Source organism: Hibiscus syriacus, unplaced genomic scaffold, assembly GCF_006381635.1.
Source record: "Hibiscus syriacus cultivar Baekdansim isolate YM2019G1 unplaced genomic scaffold, ASM638163v2 tig00013808_pilon, whole genome shotgun sequence".
NCBI classification, from domain to species: domain Eukaryota; kingdom Viridiplantae; phylum Streptophyta; class Magnoliopsida; order Malvales; family Malvaceae; genus Hibiscus; species Hibiscus syriacus.
In genome coordinates, this window is record NW_024062310.1 from 229566 (window position 1) to 251138 (window position 21573).

At 33.8% G+C, this 21573-nt stretch overlaps 2 protein-coding genes across 3 annotated transcripts; one reads left to right on the forward strand and one right to left on the reverse strand.

Annotated features, from left to right (window-relative positions):
• The first annotated feature begins 4634 nt into the window (after positions 1-4634).
• Positions 4635-5425, forward strand: LOC120206463. Its single transcript, XM_039206107.1, has 2 exons — positions 4635-4849; positions 4951-5425. Exons 1-2 carry the CDS (start codon positions 4635-4637, stop codon positions 5384-5386), a joined length of 651 nt encoding a protein of 216 aa, XP_039062038.1. The 3' UTR covers positions 5387-5425.
• Positions 5426-6802: 1377 nt separating this feature from the next.
• Positions 6803-21359, reverse strand: LOC120206456 (homeobox protein knotted-1-like 6). Of its 2 annotated transcripts, none has more exons than XM_039206102.1 (5): positions 20940-21359; positions 20367-20486; positions 20137-20263; positions 7199-7428; positions 6803-7112 (listed from the first exon to the last, which is right to left on the reverse strand). In XM_039206102.1, exons 1-5 carry the CDS (start codon positions 21231-21233, stop codon positions 6954-6956), a joined length of 930 nt encoding a protein of 309 aa, XP_039062033.1. In that variant the 5' UTR covers positions 21234-21359; the 3' UTR covers positions 6803-6953. The 2 variants fall into 2 exon arrangements, with proteins under 2 accessions (XP_039062033.1, XP_039062032.1); XM_039206101.1 differs by having other exon boundaries at positions 6805-7112; positions 20128-20263; positions 20940-21357.
• Positions 21360-21573: the final 214 nt, after the last annotated feature.

The following is a 21573-nucleotide window of genomic DNA, read 5'->3' on the forward strand; positions in this document are numbered from 1 at the left end:
TGTATGTACATTGTTTGGATGCCTTGTGGGAATGAGAATCTTTGAACAGGTATTAGCATTTGAAAAACGTTATGATGTTTTGAATGTTGACTTGTATTGTAAGTGATAATTAATTCCTTGATGGTTATGGTTTGGCTTTGAAATGCTTCAAAATTGACACTTTAACACTTTTTAAGATCTTGAATAAGCTAGTCTAAATAGCATTTTTAACAGATCGAACTTTGGAGTACATCTTCATTATGTGCTTATTAATTTATAGTGACATTTAAAGGGACGTCTTTTCTGTGTTTTAGTGTTTTGTTCCAGTTGGCCTCAAGGCAGATTCTCAAACAGTACGTTGTTTATCAAGCAAAACGGTACATGTACAAGTCCTATAAATTATTTTCATTGATTTCTTCTGTAGTCTTTGCACTTACTAAGTTGAATTCTTACCAAAAAAAAGTTACTCTTAGCTATGGTATGAATTTATTTTCAAAAAGAATAAACTATGTAAGTGTTTGCCACAGCTGGTTATTTTCAGATCCCTTTTAAGATGTCTTTTGGGGATAGACGGAACTGGTAGGTTTTAGGATTTACTATATTATATGGCCACAAGAGTCAATGAGCAAAGCATGACGAATGTGCTTAACTACATGTATTTAGACAACATTCATATACCATTGTAAATTAACTCGTTAATTTGTCTGACTGTTGACAACTCTGTCCAGGTTTCATCTTTTCTAGAGAACTTTGACGATAAATTTGTATCTGACATAAAGTTGATTATGTATTTAGACAACAATTCCGAATAGTTTTGGTCTTTATGCTGCGAATTTTAGTGATCCGTAAATGACTTATTTGGAGTTGTTGCGAGTAATCCGCGATTGCTTTCTTTTCCTAATGATCCATAACTTCGGGATTTTTTTTTACTATTTATGGTAATATTTCGATTGTCAATTAGGAAGTCATTTCAAATCCGAATTCGGTCGGATTTTTTGCAGATTGCTTATTTTATTTTGAATTTCAATTTAGAGTGATTTTCGGGATTTTACTATTTTTGGTAAAATTCCGATAAACAAGATTTTTGGCTATAACAGTCCGGCTTGTGGACTGATTTTGGATAGTTTTGATTTTATAATATTTTATTAAACCCTAGAGACTTTTTTCTCTGGTGTTTGGGCGAATTTTTTCTTGTGAATCATCTGTTGGAACTAGCCTACAGGATAATCGTTATTCTGTCTGGCGTCACAATAAACTTCCTAAGTTCAACTAAACAACGATAAAAAAATAGGGGCGGACGCAGAATCTTATGTTGGAGGGACAAACTTCTAAAATTTTAGGAGGGGAAGAACTTATAAAATTTTAGAAGTGAAAAAAGATTACTAATTGAAAATACAAAAAAAAATATACTAATTTTAAATTTTAAGAGGGTCAATTGCCTCCATCCACCCTTGACTGTCCAACAAAAAAACAATAAAGAAAAAGAATACAGAATAACACCAACAATCAAAATCGAACACACTCCTTAAAATCACAAAACATAAACTGTGAAATTCTTTAGCGAACTTGAATGACCAAAATGTTACTATCATACTGGAACTGGACATCTAGGAAGCACGGGGACGGCAAACTTGTGCCGTTTCAAGTACCCGAGATGTCCCCGGTACGGGGATGACACGGGGACGACTGAGGTACGTACCGGGGACGTTCCACAGTGGCGGGGTACGGCTGAACAGCGTCGGGGACGTTTCTCCGAGTTCTGGGGATGTTTCGGGGACGTCATGTGACTTTCACATGCGTCCCCAGGATATTTTCGTCATTTTGCATTAAGAAAACAACGGGAACAACATAACCTAATTGGAGGTTGCAGCTTTCGGCAACAATCCAACTTCTCTATTGGAGCTTTCGACAGCAATTGCTTCTGCTTCTTGAGCTTTTCGGCAGCAACATGTGAGTTTCTTCATTGCATTGAACATCATTTCGTTGTATTTGGAAAAAATGGTTCTCAAAATGGAATATTAATTCATATGCCTGGAGATGCTAATCTTTCTTGTTCTGGTTTTGTTATCCCTTCTCTAATTTTAGCCTGAGTTTGTGGAACATTGCGCTCTTTGGGTTTATGTGGTCGATTTGATTGTGGAGGAACGATTCCATTTTTAATAAGAAAATCTTTGGAGTTGACCAGATTTTTGAGTCGGGTATGGAAAGAATCTCATTTTGGTGTGTTTTTGGCTAAATTATTGCCTCTTTACCCTGGATTTCTATAGGTCTGTTAACGAGATTATTACTTTGAATTAGTTCTTTTTTGTCTGAGTTATTGCTTGGAGAGATTGATGTGCTTTAATTGTTGGGCGTTCTTATTGTTGTGAATTTGTGTTGGTTCAAGTTTGTTATTATTGTTTTATTTTTTCTTGGATTTGCATTAGCTGGCGTTCCTTTGCTTTAGTATTCGATCTATTCTTGGGAGTGGATAGAAAGGCTTTGGCAGGAAGGGATCGTTCATTGTTGCAGTGTGTTTCAGTAGATCTATTTGTTATAAATTCCTATGGATCTCCATTTGAGATTAACCATTATGGTTTTACATAACTGCCCCCTTTATGTTTGATTTGGGTTTAATATTATGATTTGAGTTTTAAGATTTAACACTTTAATATTATGATTTTATTATATATTTCATTATTCCAGAGTTAATATTATGGTTTGAATCTTAAAATTTGACATTTTAATATTGTGGCTTGTTTATGGATTTTATTGTTCTAAACTTATTATTGTTGTTTGACTCTTGATATTTGACTTTATTTATAATTGTTTTATATATATTTATAATTTTAAAAATATTTTATATGCGAACCCTTGTCGTCCCCGTACCCTATAATTTTAAAAATTATCGTTTCCTGTTCCCGTATCTGTATCAGTGCAACATAGCTGGACATTGAAAACCCACCATTATGCATGAACTATAAAAACAAGATTAATCTCAAAAACCCTTTTCAACCTTTTTGATGATGTCTGTCTTTTTCTGTTACAGTTTGTGATACCATTAATTGTTTCATCATCAGTTTCTTCCATTTTCTGTTCCAGGTGCTGTTGTGGAGTCACTACTATCTTCAGTGGATTTTATCATGAAAACATTTTCCTGTTAGTAATAATTATATTTCGCTTATCAAGTCCCTCATAATTGCTGATCAACTTGGGTTTAATTGATTACATGAGGACTGCAATTTGGCGAGTTGCTTAAGGTTCTGCAGAGTGGGGGAGTAAATAAAGCAGGCCACTAATGCTTTTGACTAATATCTTGAAGATCATAACTTGATTCTCTTTGTCTGCCTTGTTTCACCTGTACTAGTTTGAAGAGTTACAAGTGGCATTTATATGTGAAATACCACCATATAAATAAAGGCATTCATTATGAATTTAAATTATATTAGAATGATTCTAACGACTTATTTATTAAGCATCCATTATCAGTGTCACAATAATATATATATATATATAGGTAAAGTACACAAATAATCCCCTAATTATAAGACAATGTTTTGTTGGCATGTCCCCGATTATTATAAGTTATAAAATGGTCCCCTTATTACATGGTATTGATTTGTCGAATCCTTGATTGTTAAAAATTACAAAATGGTCCCCTAATTATATGGTATCGACTTGTTGACTCCACCGACTATTAAAAGTTACAAATTGTCACCCAACAAATCATATGTTTCAAACTCGTCCTTTCCCTTTAAAAAATTGACTTTCGTTTAAGGTGGACGCTAACCTGCTGACTAGAATATAATAAAATTTGATCTCGGAATCTCAAACGACTATACAAATCAAAATGTTCTGGGATCTAATTTTATCACATCTCAATCGACATGTTAACGTGAAGCTCAGACAATCGTTGACTTTTTAACAGAAAAAGATGAGTTTGGAACATCTAAACAATTAAGTTATTATTTTATAAATTTTAATAGTCGAGGGATTTAACAAAGTAACGACCTATAGTAAGAGGATCATTTTGTAATTTTTCATAGTCGGAAAACTCAACAAAATAACTTTTCAAAATCGGGGATCATTCATATACTTTACCTTATATATAAATAATTAAATAGTGATACATTTTTAATTATTAATTAATGTATTAGGTCTTTTAAGTAAGAAAAAGGATTTGAAACCCGACGTTATGAGTAAATGGTTGGGAAACTCACTCTTATGAAGAACTGCTATAATATCATATTCAAACTAATCAACTAAAAAAAACTAAAACCCCTACGATATTTTAAGCTTAATTATTCTAATTAAAATTAAAGGATCATGTTATATGATTGAGATTTTTTTTTAAAATTTACAGTTTTAGGGTAGAAAGTTTTAGTGGTGTGGTTGATGTATTATATAATTGATGAAAATCTAGAGGTGACATGTTATCAGTGGATGCTTAAAATATGTTCTTTAAGATCATACTAGTCCAAATTAAACTACATATGCTATGTTATATTTATATTTCAATCCTTTGTCTACATTTCTGACTTCACATATGGGATATAAAATAAGATAAAAAGAAAGGATAGAGTCGTCATTCGAGTGATACTCCCATGGTTATATAATCGAGACCTGAGCCACGTACGTTATACAACATCAAAAATTATCAAACCCCTTAAGAAAAAATGGAAAATTGGTTAATGTTGCTATTGCTGGCAATAGCATTTACCGGTAAGGCTGTGGTTGTTTCAGCCGCCGCCGCCGCCTATGAATCGCCGCAATTCAGAGTGGTACACTTGGAATCCGATTTTGAAATAAGATTGTACATGGAAATCTCTTGGATGACAGCTCTTGTCCGTGGAACTTCCTTCGAGAACTCCACTAAACGAGGCTTCCACAGGTTGTTATTTCACCCTAAAATTTTATAATTTCGTCAACAACAAAAAAAATCTTGCGAGTCCGTCATTAATTCTCTAACTCCATTGCTTTGCTTTGCTTCAGGTTGTATCAGTATCTCCAAGGTGCAAACCGTAACTCCACTCGTTTCTTCATGACAAAGCCCGTCTTAACCAGCATCATTCCGTCCCAACGCGGTGGGTCGCCGTCGTCTTATATCGTGAGGTATTATCTGCCAGCAGAGTATAACAATAAGTCTCCGCCGCCGCCCTCGGCGGAGTTGAACTTGCAGTTGGACAAGTGGAAGAGCCACTGTATTGCAGTCAGAAAGTTTTCCGGATATGCTAGGGACGACAATGTGGAGAAAGAAAAAGACGCTCTGGGTTCTAGCCTTGGTAAAAGGTTGATGCAAGGAGTGGATCAAAACCAGTATTATAACTACAGCATTGCGCAGTACAATGCTTCGAAGCATCCCACCGGGCGCATAAACGAGGTTTGGATTGATGTATCGGGTTTTGCCGACGAGGGATGTCCGGTATAGCTATGAGAAATTTCGCCATAATTATGTTTGTGAGATAAGTGAATAAAATAATGGCGATAATTGGGAAAATTATAAATTTGTTGTTTCTTGTGGATTTCTAGTAGCTTTTTTGATAAACCAGTTATGTTAAGTGTGCACTTGAGCAATAAGTTAATTTTTTTTCATAAAAAATAAGTTAATGTTATTTTTAATACATTGTACGAGCGAACTTACCTAATTAATTAAAGGGATCCTTGTTATTCTTAGAAGTCATTAGCTTGAACATTATTAACTACAAGAGTGATTGTACATGCATTGTCAAATGACTATTTATGCAACGTAGGCGCCATGGGAGATAATTTTGTTATTATACCGTAATTAAAATTAAAGCTTTATTTAATTAGAACTTTGACCATTTGGATTCATACACGACCTCAATTATTAAAGAAAATATTATTTTTAAGGGGGTTGGATTTGAGTAGTTGTATTTGTAAGATATGTTTTGGTTTTATTTTAATTACTCACCGTTAAAAATTAATAGAAATGTTGACATGATATTTTTCTAATTATGACATGATATTATCTTAGGATAATAAGTCAACATCATTATTAATTTTTTAAGATGACCAAAATGAAACCATAACTAAACATTAAGTTGATTATGAAAAACATATAATTGGTGATCAAAACGAAATAAAAATAATAGTTGGAGTAGTAAACTTGTAGTTTACCCTAATATTTAAATGCGAGTGTAGAAAAAACATTTTATTAATCTTAAAAACCAATTACACAAAATTCATAGACACATCATATGAACCTAAATATTATAATATCTATTATTTATACATTACCACATTGATATCTGAATCTGTTATTTTTATTAGTCAATTTCAAATGATAAAAAATATTTCACTAAATATAAAAACTGGATACTTATATGTTTAAAATCAATACAATATAAAAACCATATTTACGTAAAATCAATAAAAACCATTAATCAATGACTTAGCAATTAGCAACAACCCCAAAATTAAGGATGAAACAAGAAGGCAAGGAAGAGAATCACCCCTGAAATTTTAAAATTATAATATATTTTAAATTTTTTTATATTTTTTATTAAAAATTTATTTTCACTCACCAAGATTTTTATAAGTTTAATTTCACCCCCTAAAATTTTAAAAGTTAAATTTTACCCCCAACATAGAATCATGAGTCCATCCTGCCCAAAACTAAATATACGTAAATTGACCAAAAACATTAATATATGGCATTGCTTAGTTGTAGTAAAGATCTATCTCCTCAAGTTTGATATCAAGTTATCCCATATAAATTTCTTTAACCCTTAATTTTCGACTTCTGGATCGACTATGAGAGAACTTTGAACATAGTGTCTTCTTTAAACTTAACAAAAAGGAATAGAGATAATACAAATATTCAAAGTATTTTGAATTGCATGCGATGGAGAACGTGAAATTCTGAGTGAACATGGCATTGAAGGCGCATACGAAACAAAGCTGATCAACTTAAAACCATAATTAACTAACGATGTGGGATATACATTTGACTCGACACCGCCGGTCGCCTGACCTCAATCGTCGGTAAATAATTGTGCCGACAGGTTATCCATAACCGTGAATTGCATGCTCTCCGATGGTTTCCAGTGCCGCTTTCTTTGATTTATAAACCAGTTGTTTATTTGTTTCTGGTCTAGTCCCGTCGATTCAGCCAATGCTATCTTATCGGCTTCCTGCAGCCAAAATATGAAACATCTTCATATATTAGAAATACCGTATGTACTCGAATAGAGCACGAGGGAGTTTGGGATGAAATTACCGTTGGATATGGCCATTTGTAGTGAACATTCCACCATTCAAGCAGCATTTGTCGAGCCTCTCTTGGTAGTGTCCCTTTCTTCTTCTTCTTGGAGAACTCCAACTTCAAGCTACTTATATGACTGCCAAATCTCCGAAGCAGCCTATCTTTCAGACCCCATTCTTCGCTTCTTGCCTGCCCTTCTACCTCACCCACACCAACATCTTCATCCGATGATACTCCACCTTCATCTGCCAATCACAGGATAACACAAAAAAGTTCAATCGTTTTGCTTCATCAATCAAGATTTAAGAATAAACATTAACAAATCCAAGTGCCAAAACATACGTGTGCGTAAACGTATGGAAAGATTACATTGCCACGATAATATTTTCATTACAAGCCTAGGAATAGGTTTCCATGGCTCGAGGAACACAATCATACAAGCTGAATAAATGAAAGCTCGGAGAGTGCTATATGATCTTGTAGTTCTATTTTATGCTGTAAAATGCATTTTATGCACTTTAAGATTGAAGCAGATATATAATCTATTTAATTGAAAATGAAGCTATAGAAATTTAACCGACCCTTATTCTCATATGTAATGGAATACGGGGAAAGTAAGATAGTAGGCTGCCCCCATATATGAAATGCTCTCCGTGGGACTCGATCACATGACCTCAAGGTTAAGAACCTTGTGCTATACCAACAAAGCTATAACAACTGGCTTATTAAACTATATGGCTGAAAGTTATACAACTTGATGTTAACAAAACTCAAATTGACTCCAAAAAAATCAATTTTTTTTTTCAATTCTACTTGAGACTAAAATAATTCAACACGACTCATGATTTCACAAACTCGAGTAAAAAAAATTTGAAGTAAAATTTAAAGTATAATAAGACTTAAATAACTTAAAACTTTTAATAATTAATAAATTAATTTTTAAGCTCGAGCTAACTACCTCACCTATGCATAATAGTATATCATATATAAAAAATATAAATCACATATAGTTATAGAAAACAATTTAAACTAAAATCAATTAATACAATGACATTATATATATATTTACAATTTAAATTCAAACAAATCAACTCAACTTAATTTTCTTTTTTTTATTAATACTCTTCTTTTAAATAAAATTAAAGTTATATCACTCTAACTCAACGAAGTTTTTTATCTCAACTTGATGAAACACTCACCCCTACCGCTTACCGACGATTTTCTCCAAAAATCACCTTTTCGTTATATATTTACCTGTCAGACACGCTTTCATATATATTTCTCGATCTAAAACCCTTTGTAGAAAGGTGCGACCCATGCATCACGCCTTACGCTGATGTGGTGCCACGTGGGGTAAGGCACGGTGCATGGGTCGCGCCTTACTATCGTCTGACACACGCGATAGATAGGCGCGGTGCAAGGGTCGCGCCTTGTATAAATTATATCCGTATTTCTCGGCTTTTAAACTTTTCTCTCGACAATAAATATGCTCTCAACCCATAAACATTCACAACAATCCTCTCAACCCGAAAAATCATACAACAAACCTTTTAACCCGTAAATATCACACGACAATCCTTTTATCTTTTATTCAAAAGTTCGTTCAATCTTTCGTTGTAAGGTAATTTTTTTAATATATAATATTATTTATAATTATATATGATTATTTAAAAAAAATATTGTACTAATTATTTTCAATTAATTTTTTGTAGTTGTAAAATTAAAAAGCGAGAACATACGTCAAAATATTTTTGTCGATACGGTAATAATATAAAATTATATTATTTAAATTATTTACGTTTATGTGTAAAAAATTTATTGTGTTATATTCTAATTCATATATTATTTATTTAATAAGCTTGTTTCAGAGGGTTTATTTTCAGATATAAGATTATCTCCCCTTCAAACTCTAAAAATGACGCTAATTTCAACTATTTTTTATTATGATGGATAAATTCAAAAAGATTAAACTGGCGTTTTCGTATCAAATCATTATGTTAAAATATCCTTCAAGAGAAACATAACTCTTGAGGAGCTGATAACGAAGATTTCAAAGAATGTTCATGTTGGAAGTACTAGAAGAATGTCGTCGCTTCAGTACAGATTTCCAAAATCATTGTTTCTGTAAACTTATACAACGTTCGAACTATCGAACAATGATGATATTGAAATAATTGTTGATTCTCAAAATCATTATTCAGACATCGATATGGAGATATATGCAAAGTTTGTTGAAGTGTGTATTGTTCGAGGTCTGTCATTAAGCTCCCACTATGGGCTGGTTGAACAAGCTGACAGCCCAACTACAGTAATGTGTAATGATTTTAATGTCATAATAGGAAATTGCACCATAGTGTCATCTCATCAACTTTAATGGGGAGGCATTCATCATTAACTCCTTACGATCTGTACCGAGATAGGTCCACAAACAATATGTATGACAACATCGCGTCCAGTTCAAGGGGAAGTCATTCATCTACCAATTTCTTTAACCTAAATATGGAGATGCCCTCGACGCAACAATCTGTGCATTTTTCATTTGACAAGATGGCTTCAAGTTCCGGGAAGAGGCATTCTACTGCGAGCTTTTTCGATCTCAATGTCGAGATGCCTTCTAGTTCAAAGGGAATGTATGCAAGTAGTAAGTTCTTCGACTTAAATATGGAGAGCATGGAGGAACACTCATCTCCACCAGAAGAACCGCTTCGTGAGCCAAGTGCGGATGATGTTGAGACTATACAATTCATTCACCCAGAATCACCGCAGTTCAACTCCGATGATGATGATGTAGATGAAGTTCCCACAAATATGACACAAACTGAATATCCAACATAAATGTATAAAGCTGATTATAGTGCAATGCACGGGCCAGAATTTACGGATATGCCTAATCTCGGTGACTATGATTTAACTCATCATTAATTAATTGTGAGTTATATTTAGGTATAGAGTTTTCAAGCAAAGAAGAAACGATGATGACTATAAAATTTACAATATATGTAATTCTGTTCAGTCCAGAGTCGACCGCTCTACACCAGAAAAGTATGTTTGCCACTGTGTCTGACGTGAAAATGGATGAAAATAGATGGTTCGCGTATCGAAGAGGAATAGGAAAAACAATATATGAGAACTAATGGTATACAACGGTCATCACACATTTTGTACTGGAGGATCAATCAATATCATCTCAACTTGGACTCTGAAGTGATGTGTCAAGTCATCATGTCCATAGTAAAAACAAGCTCCCATATAGCTATTGTTGTGTTAATTTCAACTATATAATCGCAGTACGGGTATTCCGTCTCATACAAAAAAAACATGGAATGCAAGACAGAATGCGATTAAAAAATTTCACGGCGAATGAGATGCATCTTACAACAAACTTCCAAGTTAGTTTAAGATGGTGCGGAGGTTGAATCCTAGGACAATTGTGGATTTCAAAACTTGCAATACATACCATAATGATCGAGTTCTTCGCGATCGATGCAAATTCTACCAAGTTTTTGGACTTCCCCACACCGTATTAATGCTGTGAAATACTGCAAGCCTGTAGTCCAGATTGACTAGACTTTCTTGTATGAAAAATACAATACAAGCAAATTTTATTATTGACAATTGTCCAATATGGTAATCAAAATATTCTTCCAATTGCTTTTGCCCTTGTTAAATGAGAAGATACAGATTCTTGGGTTTTTTTCCTCCGAAAATTACGTTTACATATTATCACGAGGGAAAAAATCTGTCATTTCAGATCGCGAAGTTGGGATAAAAGCAATAATGGAATCTTTGGGTTCAATATGGCAACCATTCTTTGTCCAACATATGTAATGTATCCGACGCAGTGCTGTGAACTACCATGGAATGTTCAAGAAGAATTATGAACGCCAATTACTTGTGCGCATGAGTGCATCAAATGTATGTAACAAGTTTTTTTAGAACACATGAATTGTTTCGTGTCACAAAGATGCCGCGACCTTTTCAAGGGATTAAAGTTAACTTGTTAAGTGTAAATTTACGGGACAGATAGTGCGCCTGTGGGTTTTTTCAAGCTCTGAAGTATCCATGCTCTTATGTGATAACAGCTTGCTCGCATACTCGTCAAGACTATAACTGTTTTGTGAATCTCGTATACCTACTATCAGAAGTGTTTAAGATATACGAATTTGAGTTCTCCCCATAGGTAATGACAAAGACACTAATGAGGTTCAAAATTGGGTTCCGATTGTACCAAATTTCGACTTTATTGAGGGACTGTGGTAGGCCAAAATCGACTCGAATTCATTGTGATATGGATATTCGAGAAACATCTAGACAAGACAGAAGATGTTGCATTTTATAAACCCAAGACAAACTAGAAAATCATGTCACTTCTTTTTTCATCAAGTAACCATTGATGAGGATTTGATGTAGTTGTTTATCAAATAATAGTTCTTGTAATTTAATTTACATTTACTTAAAATTAATGTCATTTTATAACCATTGATACCCTCTGATACGCACGTTGAGAACATCAGCTATTTCCCAAAATACCCTAACAAGAAGCATAATCAATGGGTATTTAGGCATGGAACAAAAGTAAGCGGACCCATTAATTAAAATGAAGTAAAATAACGTGATTGATCCGCGCAAAGTGAAAATAGGTGGACATGAAGAAGATAAAAGAAAAATATTCAGCTTAGAGATGTTTATCGGATTTCAAACTCCACTCTTCGCCGAAATTTGGGATTCCATTTCTAGTCCGATCCTTAGATAAATGTGAATTAAATTATAAGAACTATTATTTGATAAACAACTACATCAGTTCCTCATCAATGATTACTCGATGACAAAAGAAGTGTACATGTTTTTCTAGTGTGTCATTGATTTCTACAATGTCCACATCTTTTATTTTGCCTAGATGTTTCTCGAATATTTATATCACAATAAATTCCAGTGAATTTTAACCGACCACATTCCCTCAATAAAGTCGGATATAGTACAATCGAAACCTAATTTTGAACCTCATTAGGGTTTTTATCATTAACTATGAGAGAAACTCAAATTCGTATACCTTAAACACTTCTGATAATATGTATACGGGATCCATAAAACGATTATAATCGTTACGGATATGCGAACAAGTTACTATCAAATGGGAGTATAGATACTTCAGAGCTTGAAAAAACTCACAATCGTATCATCTGTCTCGTAGATTTACTCTTAACGAGTTAACTTCAATCCCTTGATGAGATCGCGATATCTCTGTGACACGAAATAATTCTTGCGTTCTAGAGAAGCTTGTTACAGACATTCTATTTGATGCATCAATTTTTTTTGTAAATCTGTAACTAATCTAGGGTGATACACATGACTCCCTTATATCCATGTTGAGTTCGTCCCCCGAGCTTCGCAAATAGCCCCCAAACGAAAATATGTCATTTTTACCAAAATCACTACAGGTAAGTGGCGTACCCCCTTTAAGGTCGAATTGATTCCCTCAGCCAAGTTAGTTGTGATATGTCCATATTGATATTCATCATCATATGCATTTGTCCATATTTCTTTATTGATGAGACTAATGTAATTGTATCATTCCTCGTTCTTCGCCCGCAAATCTTGAAGCATATATTCAAATGTTTGATGTAATAGTTCGTAACCTGAACATAAAATGTATAACTTACTAACTTTGTTTCTTTAAAAAATGAAAATGATCGAAAGGAAAAAAAAAACTATAGCAGTTTCACTTACCCATACGCACAAGTAATTGGCGCTCATCATTTTTCTTGAACCTTCAATGATAGTTCGCAGTAATGTGTCGGATATAGTACCTATGTTGGACAAATAGTGGTTGCCACATTAGACCCAAAGACTCCATTGTTGCTTTGATCCTAGCTTCGCGATCTGAAATAACACATTTTTTCCCTCTTGATAACATTTGAATGTAATTTTCGAAAGAAAAAACCCAAGAATTTGTATCTTCTCATTCAACAAGAGCAAAAACAACTGGAAGATTATTTCGATTATTATCTTAGACAACTGTCAATAGTAAAACTTACTTATATTTTTCATATAAGAAAATCTCGTCGATCTGGACTACATGCTTGTAATATTTCACAGAATTGCTGCACTGTGGGTAAGTCTAAAAAACCCGGTAGAATTGACATCGATCGCGAAGAACTCGATCATTATGTATGCATGAGAAGTTTCGAAATTCACAATTGTCCTAAGATTCAACCTCCGCACTACTTTAAACTAACTTGGAAGTTCGTTGTAAAATGCAACCTATTCACCGTGAAGTTTTTTAATTGCATTTTTTCCATGCTTTTTTGTATGAAACAAAATACCCGTACTGCGATTATATAGCTGAAATCAACACATCAATAATTATATGGAAACTTGCTTTTACCATGAGCATGATGGCGTGACAGATCACTTCAGAGTCCAAGTTAAGATGATTTTGGTTGATTTCTCCAACACAAAATGTATGAGGATCGTTGTATACTGTTAGTTCTCATCTATTGTTTTTCCTCTTACTATTCGATACGCAAACCATCCAATTACATCCGTTTTCATGTCAGACACAGTGACAAATATACTTTTCTGGCGTAGAGCGGTTGACTCTAGACTGAACAGAATTACGGATATTATAATTTTTAATACCCGTCATCGTTTCTTCTTTACTTGAAAACTCCATGCCTAAATATAACTCACAACGAGATTAGACATATCCACAAATTCCAGCCCGTACATTACACCATAGTCAGTTTCATCATACATGTGTGATGGTGGTCCTTCTCGTAAAGATGAGGGTTCTTCCATACTCTCTACATTTAGGTCGAAAAATCTACTACTTGCATGTCTCTCCCTTGAACTAAAAGGCATCTTGATATTGAGATCGAAAAAACTCGCAGTAGAATGTCTCCCCTGAAGATTGAAGTCATCGTGTCAAATGGAAACTACACAGATTATTGCGTTGATGGCATCTCAATATTTAGGTCAAAGAAATTGACAGATAAATGTCTCCCCTTGAATTGGACGCGATGTTGCCATACAGATTGTTTGTAGACCCACCTCGGTACAGATCGTAAAAAATTACTGATGAATATTTCTCAATTGAAGTTGATTGAATGGTACCATGTTGCGGATTTTCTATTATGACATTAAAATCATTACATATTACTGTAGTTATGTTGTCAACTTGATCAGCTTATTCAGTCAACCCATATTGGGAGTTTAATGGTAGACCCCGAACAACACATACTTCAACAAACTTTGCATACATCTCCGTATCGACGTCTGAATAATGATTTTGAGAATCAACCATCATTTCAACATCATCATTGTTCGATAATTTTAACGTTGTATAAGTTAACGGAAACAATGATATTGTAAATCTGAATTAAAGAGACAACATTCTTCTAGTACTTCTAACATAAATCTTCCTTTAAATCTTCGTCATCAGCTCTTCAAAAGCTATGTTTCTCTTGAATGATATTTTAACATAATAATTTGATACGAAAACACCAATTTCATCTTTTCTAATTTCTCCATCATAATAAATAATGATTGAAATTCGTGTCATTTTTAGAGTTTGAAAGGAAGACAATCTTATATCTACAAAAAAATATGAAACAAGCCTAATTAAATAAATAATATATAAATTAAAATCAACAATAAAATTTTTACACATAAATGTACTGTATCGACAAAAATATTTTGACGTATGCTCTTACTTTCCAATTTTCCAACCACAAAAATTAATTGAAAATAATTAATACAATATTTTTTTTTCAAATAACCGTATATAATTATAAAAAGTATTATATATTGAAAAAATTACCTTAAAACGAAAGATCGAACGAACTTTTAAATAAAAGATAAGAAGATTGTCGGGTGATATTTACAGGTTGAAAGGTTTGTTGTGTGATTTTTTGGGTTTAGAGAATTGTTGTGAATGTTTACGGGTTGAGAGTGTATTTATAACCGAGAAATACGAATATAATTATATAAGGTAATGACGCCACATCAACGAAAGACGCAGTGCATGGGTTGCGCCTTACACCACGTGACGCCACATCAACATAAGACGTAGTGCATGGGTTACGTCTTTCTACAAAAGGTGTTAGATAAGAAAATATAACTTAAAAGATGTCTAACAAATAAATATATAACAAAAAATTGATTTTTTTTTTGAGAAAATCGCCACGCTTTCCAGCTATCAGGTGCCTAAAATTTGTTATTAAAGTATAATAAAGCAATAGATTTTCAATAAAAAATTGTGATGATCTTGTAGTTAAAGGAACTGAGAGAGCAGACTGAGAGCACTGCAAAAATTACAGACATTGCACAGTGAAAAACATGGAGACCCAAAACGCAAAGACGTGACGATTTGGGGAAAAGTACAAAAGAGATGACTGTGTGGTTATGTCCATTGTCAGTCACACTGGGAGTGGACATGACAGTACGGCCATCAAATCACATAATACATTTCCCAGAAAAGTCAAGGAGATAGAATGGAAACAATGGAAACCCATTGTTTTTCAGAAGCCTAAAACACCCCCTCCCCCGGAAAGCACTGCCCTCCAGTTATTAATGCCCACCAGATCCTCCCACTACTGACTCTAAATCGGGTATGGAGGGTCTTTACTTTTCCAATTTTTTCTCATCATTTTTTTAAAAGAAGACATTTTTAACACATTTTCATTTAATGAATTATTTGAGTGTTTAAGCATAAGCATGGAAGCGGTGTGGGTATGGAAAATGCCTAAACAAAAGGAAAGAATTGGGGGCCTAAAGGTGGAGCCCAGGTATCTGAGACATCATGCACACACGTGTGTTGCACGTTAATGAATGCAGAGAAAGAGTCACCAGGGAGGAAACAACAATATCCATTGGATATGACATGCACCAAACCAGAGCCAACAGAGTGGAAGATAAGGAAAAGAAAGCATTAGTCAATTAAATGAATCATTTTTTTCAATGAAAAAGTCTGATGCGTTCTCAGCAAAATTTACGGGAGTCATGTGAAAACTCCGACCACTTGAATCAAATCAGAGGCTTTTTCCCATAACAAAAAATTGTTCTTTTGAGGGACAACTATACCTTAATGGCCATTGGACGTTCAACACTTGAAGCATGGACGATGATACTTTTTGTAACTATCAACCATGTGTTTTGCTAATCTCAACTTATTATTCCTAGAATAAACAATAAATATATATTTATATCAACTCATCCCTCTAACTAAACATATTTTGTGCGCATAAGTCACTAGATATAATCATGGAACGTGAAGAACAAAATGATCAAAAGCAAGCAAAAATAGCTTACCGAGTCATGTGAACTTCAAAACTGAAAAAGAAAAAAAAACTAAAAAGGATTATATTGCAAAAAAGATGTTAGCTTGATCGAAGTACAAACCTAGTTGATAACGATATTGACAATAAAAATAATGCAATGGCAGAAATATTAACACAAACACCTAAAAAAAGGCTTATATTGCAAAAATAGATGTTAGGTTGATCAACACAATAGAAGAAAGATTTTCATGATAGTCTTCCTTTCCTTTTCAACTCTACTTTTCTTTGGATTATTACCACAGCAGAACGCTTAAAATTGTTATGTATGTCTAATCAGAAAGATGTTTAAAGTCTGAACCACAAGAACTTCACAAGATGTACAGCAAGAAAATATTCCACAAGGAAAAGGAACCAAAAAAAAGCTAAATCTACCATGTTGGATTATTGCAGCAATATATATATATATATATGTGTGCTAATGTTAATTTGGAAGAGTATTCTGTTAATTTGGAAAAAATTCAACAGCTGACCTTATGTGGAAGTTTTTTTTTAATTAAATAAAGGACAAAGTGGAAGATGATTCTATAAATAAGGGAAGATGTTACAAACAACATAGAATTTCAAATTGGCAGATAACATATCATACAGCAAGAGAACAGCCATGGCAGGTATTCATTTAAACACAAACCAAGCATGTGAATTTATACGAATAAAATCTTCATATCGATCATTATTGAAGACAACATTACAGTGGTTACATGTTTAACGAATTTTAGTTCTTCATATTTTTTTCTCTTTTTCGACCAGAGGATGGGTAAGTTAATACAGTTCTGGCATAAAGTAGCGTGCACAACCGACCAAAGCCAAAGAAAAATAAAAGCAAATGAAGTGATTAAAGATAATGATGATAGCATCATCAAAAAGGTAAATTGTACTTTGAAACAATTAACAATTATAGTTACATCAACAGCTTTTTTCATGATGGATTCCTAAGATTTCTAACCCCAACTCAATAAAGAAAGAATTTATTAAAGCAAAAGCAGTATCAATAACTTAGATCTTGCTCAAGTCTATCCAGTTTACAGCCATAATGACAAAAAAGCAACCTCAATTGGCAGTAAAATAATAGACATGGAAGAAACAAAAGGTGGTTGCAAGTCATAAACCTCAGTTCTAGTCCTTTATGGAAAGTCACCGTGATCTACATTCACATGATCTCAGAAAATTCTTGTGCAAATCAATGTTTGACAATGACAATTTGCAAGCATGAAAAAGATTAACTACATTAACTCAAATTTTCAGAGCTCAGCTATCCAAAACATCTTTCAAGAAGATATAGATGTTGAAAATATATATATTACATTAGCAACATATCAGTGAGGCTCAAAGTAGAAAATTCTTAAAATTCTAAACTTCCCACCATTCATAGGCATGACAACTAATGCTCTATTGGAACTTGGTACGCATTCAAAAGACCAGACCGCACATCATTACAGACCATTATCATTCCACTAAAATAAGGCAAAACATCTTATTTTAAAGAGGTGGATCGAAAGCATGCAAGACACGGAATATGAATAATAAGATTTACTCAATGTCATTGCATGTCTACACGTGTGGAACACAAATATGATATTCAAGGCACAAATAATGACCTTTGTACCCTCGAAACTATGTTATAAGATGAAGAACATGCAATCAGATAACTATGTTGTTAAACTACTAACCCACTGCTGCATCACAAACCTTTCTTGATTTAGTGTACAAAATTTTAACTTGCACTTTATTGCTTTTAATCGGTATTTCTTCTTCTTTATCCTTCTTAAATTCAGGTGTAAATACGAACCTTTTAATCCAAAAAATAATTAGATTATTTCCCAAAACCCAACAATCTATAATCAATCCTACCATAAAATCACGATTAACAATACCATAGCACTTTATACATTAATGCACGTCTATGTTACGCCAACTCCTAAAACACTTCTCAGAAACTTGACTGGCCACACAGGTACGCCAATAGGATCTTAAAAGAAAACGTATAATTTGTCAATAAACATGGCTTACTCGTATTTTTCATTCTATCATCAATCCCAGCAACAACGATGCCGCATCTGAAGCTGATCTTATATTAACAAAAATTAACAAGAGAATAGAAAACTCAATAGTCAACATATTCCAATAGAATATATATATATATATATATATATATATATGGATCTAACAGCTTCTTTATTCCAGGCATGATGGGTTTGATTGACTTGCATGTAACCTTATATAATGAAAAAGATTGTGTTGATAAGGTATAGCATGCACCAGGACCACAGTACGGTATAAGATTACAAAACACAATAGAATGCATTAACTAAGTCATCCTCAAAATCAATTCTTGTGCTTATACAGATTAGCTTTTTTATAAATTAGGGAAATAAGAGTAGTAGCACATTTTTAAATATGAACTTTTGGTGAACTAGATTGCTATTATCACATTTCAAGAAGGCTAGCTCATTAGTGGTGAATCTTGTGGACTCAAGTTCTCAACCAAACCAGACATGCATTTTCAAAAGGAAAATGTTATGGTAATTAGTAGGCAACTGGAGGGATACACTCATTGGACCAAATCCTCATGGTACATCAGAGTATCAGACCAAAACAGATTACTTTGAGAACCAAAAAAAAAGGTTAATCCTGACAATATACTTCCTAACTGGAGAGAAAGAAAAAGAAACTCTTTAGTCCAAACGTTCAATCAACTAAAACGAAGGGCTTTTGTTCTCTATACGTAGGTATTTCCATTATCTAAGGAATTGCATAAAAAAAATAACAGTTGAGAAGATATCATCATGTTCGAACTATCAAGCAAAGCAAATACTATTACGCATGGCACCACTGGACCCTGAAACGTCATTTCAAAATCTCTCAAAAACAAAAAAAGGAGTTTACATTTCAGGCTTCATTTCTCTATGACACGGCAAAAAGGAAGAAACAAGACAAAAATAAAAGATTATCAGCAGGCAAATGCAACCCCCATCCCGGATCATACATAATTACATATTATTATTCGTTTAAGACAATGCAGATAAAAATGGAAGAAAACATGAAGTCATCACTACAACAACATTAGTGGAAAACATAAAAATTCAGATTATAAACACAAGGGGAAGGTTTGGAAAGGAATGGCGGAGAGTAAAACAAGGACACGGGTCAATTTCATCTCTAGGGTTTTCCTTTGTTTGTTAGTGGTTAGAATTATTATTTGACATACTCGAAACTTTGGATTTATTCTACCGAGTTATTGTTTGTGGCCTCCATTAGTGGGTTCTTTTTCAGAAAAGGATAGCTGAGATCTATGATTTATGACTAGGAAAGGAATGGTTATTGCTCATGTTATCATATGCACCGGAAGCCTACAACACTACCGAGTTTCGCCTGCTATAGTTGCAGAGATGATTTCGTTGGGAAATTCATAAAGATTGAGTTTTTAGCTTGTTTAGGCGTTTGGGGGGTGAAAATTTTAAGTGGAGCAGATATTGCTGGTATGTAAAGACTGAGGACACAGATTTTGGAAAGAGCACAGAAACCAAGAACCCAGAAAAAAAAATAAACAAAGAATATAAAGGAATTTATATATATATATATATATTTCAGACAGAGAGGTGGGATGACCAGAAGGACCTCTAATGGAAGCACCGGTGCAGAGATTTCGAAACTGTATTTCAATCTTGTTTATAAAGGTGGTTGCTTCATCAAATGGCCTCGAGAGATCAGATTTGAATTTCAGTAACATATCGCAGTAAGTTTCCTGGAGAAAAACACAGAGAAAGAAAATACATCTATCAATTCATTACATATATAATGAAAATAGACAGAATAAAAAGAGAGCAAAAGAGAAAAAAAGATAAGACCATGAACTCGTCGAGCTCAGGATCGGCTTCCAAGCAGGTTGGGCCGACATCCCGCCTGTTAACGTCGTTCTCCCTCAGAATTTCATCTAGTATACTCGATATTTCCGGTGGCGCCCCGACCTAGAGTACAAAAACGCAAACAATTAAACTTACTTCTCATGAAAATTCCAACAAACACTTTAAAAGTGTTTTCCTGAAATCCATCACATATTTCCCATAAAATCATGGGAATTGATGTAGGAAGAAAAAGGGTTTGGATCCTGGAAACGAAAGGGTATACGAAGTATAGTAAAATAAAAAGCTTCAAGTTCCCAAACCAGTAATATTTCGAGCTAAAATGCTTTTGCGTCAACCTTTGAGAAAACCAAAGTAAACCCTCATTTATGGCGGAAAATTGAAACTCAACTAACAAAAGCAAATGTAGCGAAAGCTTTCTCCTTTATTTATTTTTTATTTTTTTATGAAACTTATGCTGAAGTGTTCTTGCACATATCACCTACACAGTTATATAACATCATAAATAGAAAAGACAAAAGGGGTTTGAATTGGGTGTGTTTAAATATTTCTTTTCACCTTCTGGCAATCAATATAAGCTTGAAGCAAGCGCGGGAAGGAAGGGTGGGAAGCGATTTTGGCTTTAACGACGCATGATATGTCCTCTTCTAGTCGAATTTCAGGGGTGATGGAAGCACCTTCCGATATGGCAGAGGCGGCGAAGATTAACTCGTCAGATCCAAACATCGGAACCCGACCCAACGAGCAAAGCCAAGCATGGTCATCTGATGGGAGGATCGTGTTTTCCGGTGACATCAACGCCTTGTCACCGTACTCTCCCGCGGTGGCGTTGAAACCGTACATTCCATCCATCAAAGCAAGACTCCTTCAACTTAATAAAACCGAGAAAATAAATTGAGGAATAAAGAGAAAGAAAGAAGCTTGGGAATATTAATTATTAATGGGATAAGATAAGTAAACAGGTCTCTCTTTTTTAAGTGGGTTTTTTCAAAGTAAACAGGTGTTTGTATAACAAAGAAGAAATAACATGAATTTCTGGGATTTTGCAACAACAATAATTATATAAAATGAAAGATCAGATTTGCTGGAATTAGAATGGCAGGGACGAACTGGCAGTGTTGTTGGAGATTGTATACTTTTAAACAAGAATCAAAAGAAAGCTCGTCTTTCATTTTTTTTCTTGTTTTATTTT

Bases quoted from the DNA above. Each gene is read 5' to 3' on its own strand.
- LOC120206463 (XM_039206107.1), top strand. From the start codon at position 4,635: ATGGAAAATTGGTTAATGTTGCTATTGCTGGCAATAGCATTTACCGGT. The intron at 4,850-4,950 runs GTTGTTATTTCA...GCTTTGCTTCAG, and splicing joins ACTAAACGAGGCTTCCACAG to GTTGTATCAGTATCTCCAAG.
- LOC120206456 (XM_039206101.1), bottom strand. From the start codon at position 21,233: ATGGATGGAATGTACGGTTTCAACGCCACCGCGGGAGAGTACGGTGAC. The intron at 20,487-20,939 runs GTGAAAAGAAAT...TTTGTACTCTAG, and splicing joins CTTATATTGATTGCCAGAAG to GTCGGGGCGCCACCGGAAAT. The intron at 7,113-7,198 runs GTAATTTCATCC...TTTTGGCTGCAG, and splicing joins ACAAATGGCCATATCCAACG to GAAGCCGATAAGATAGCATT.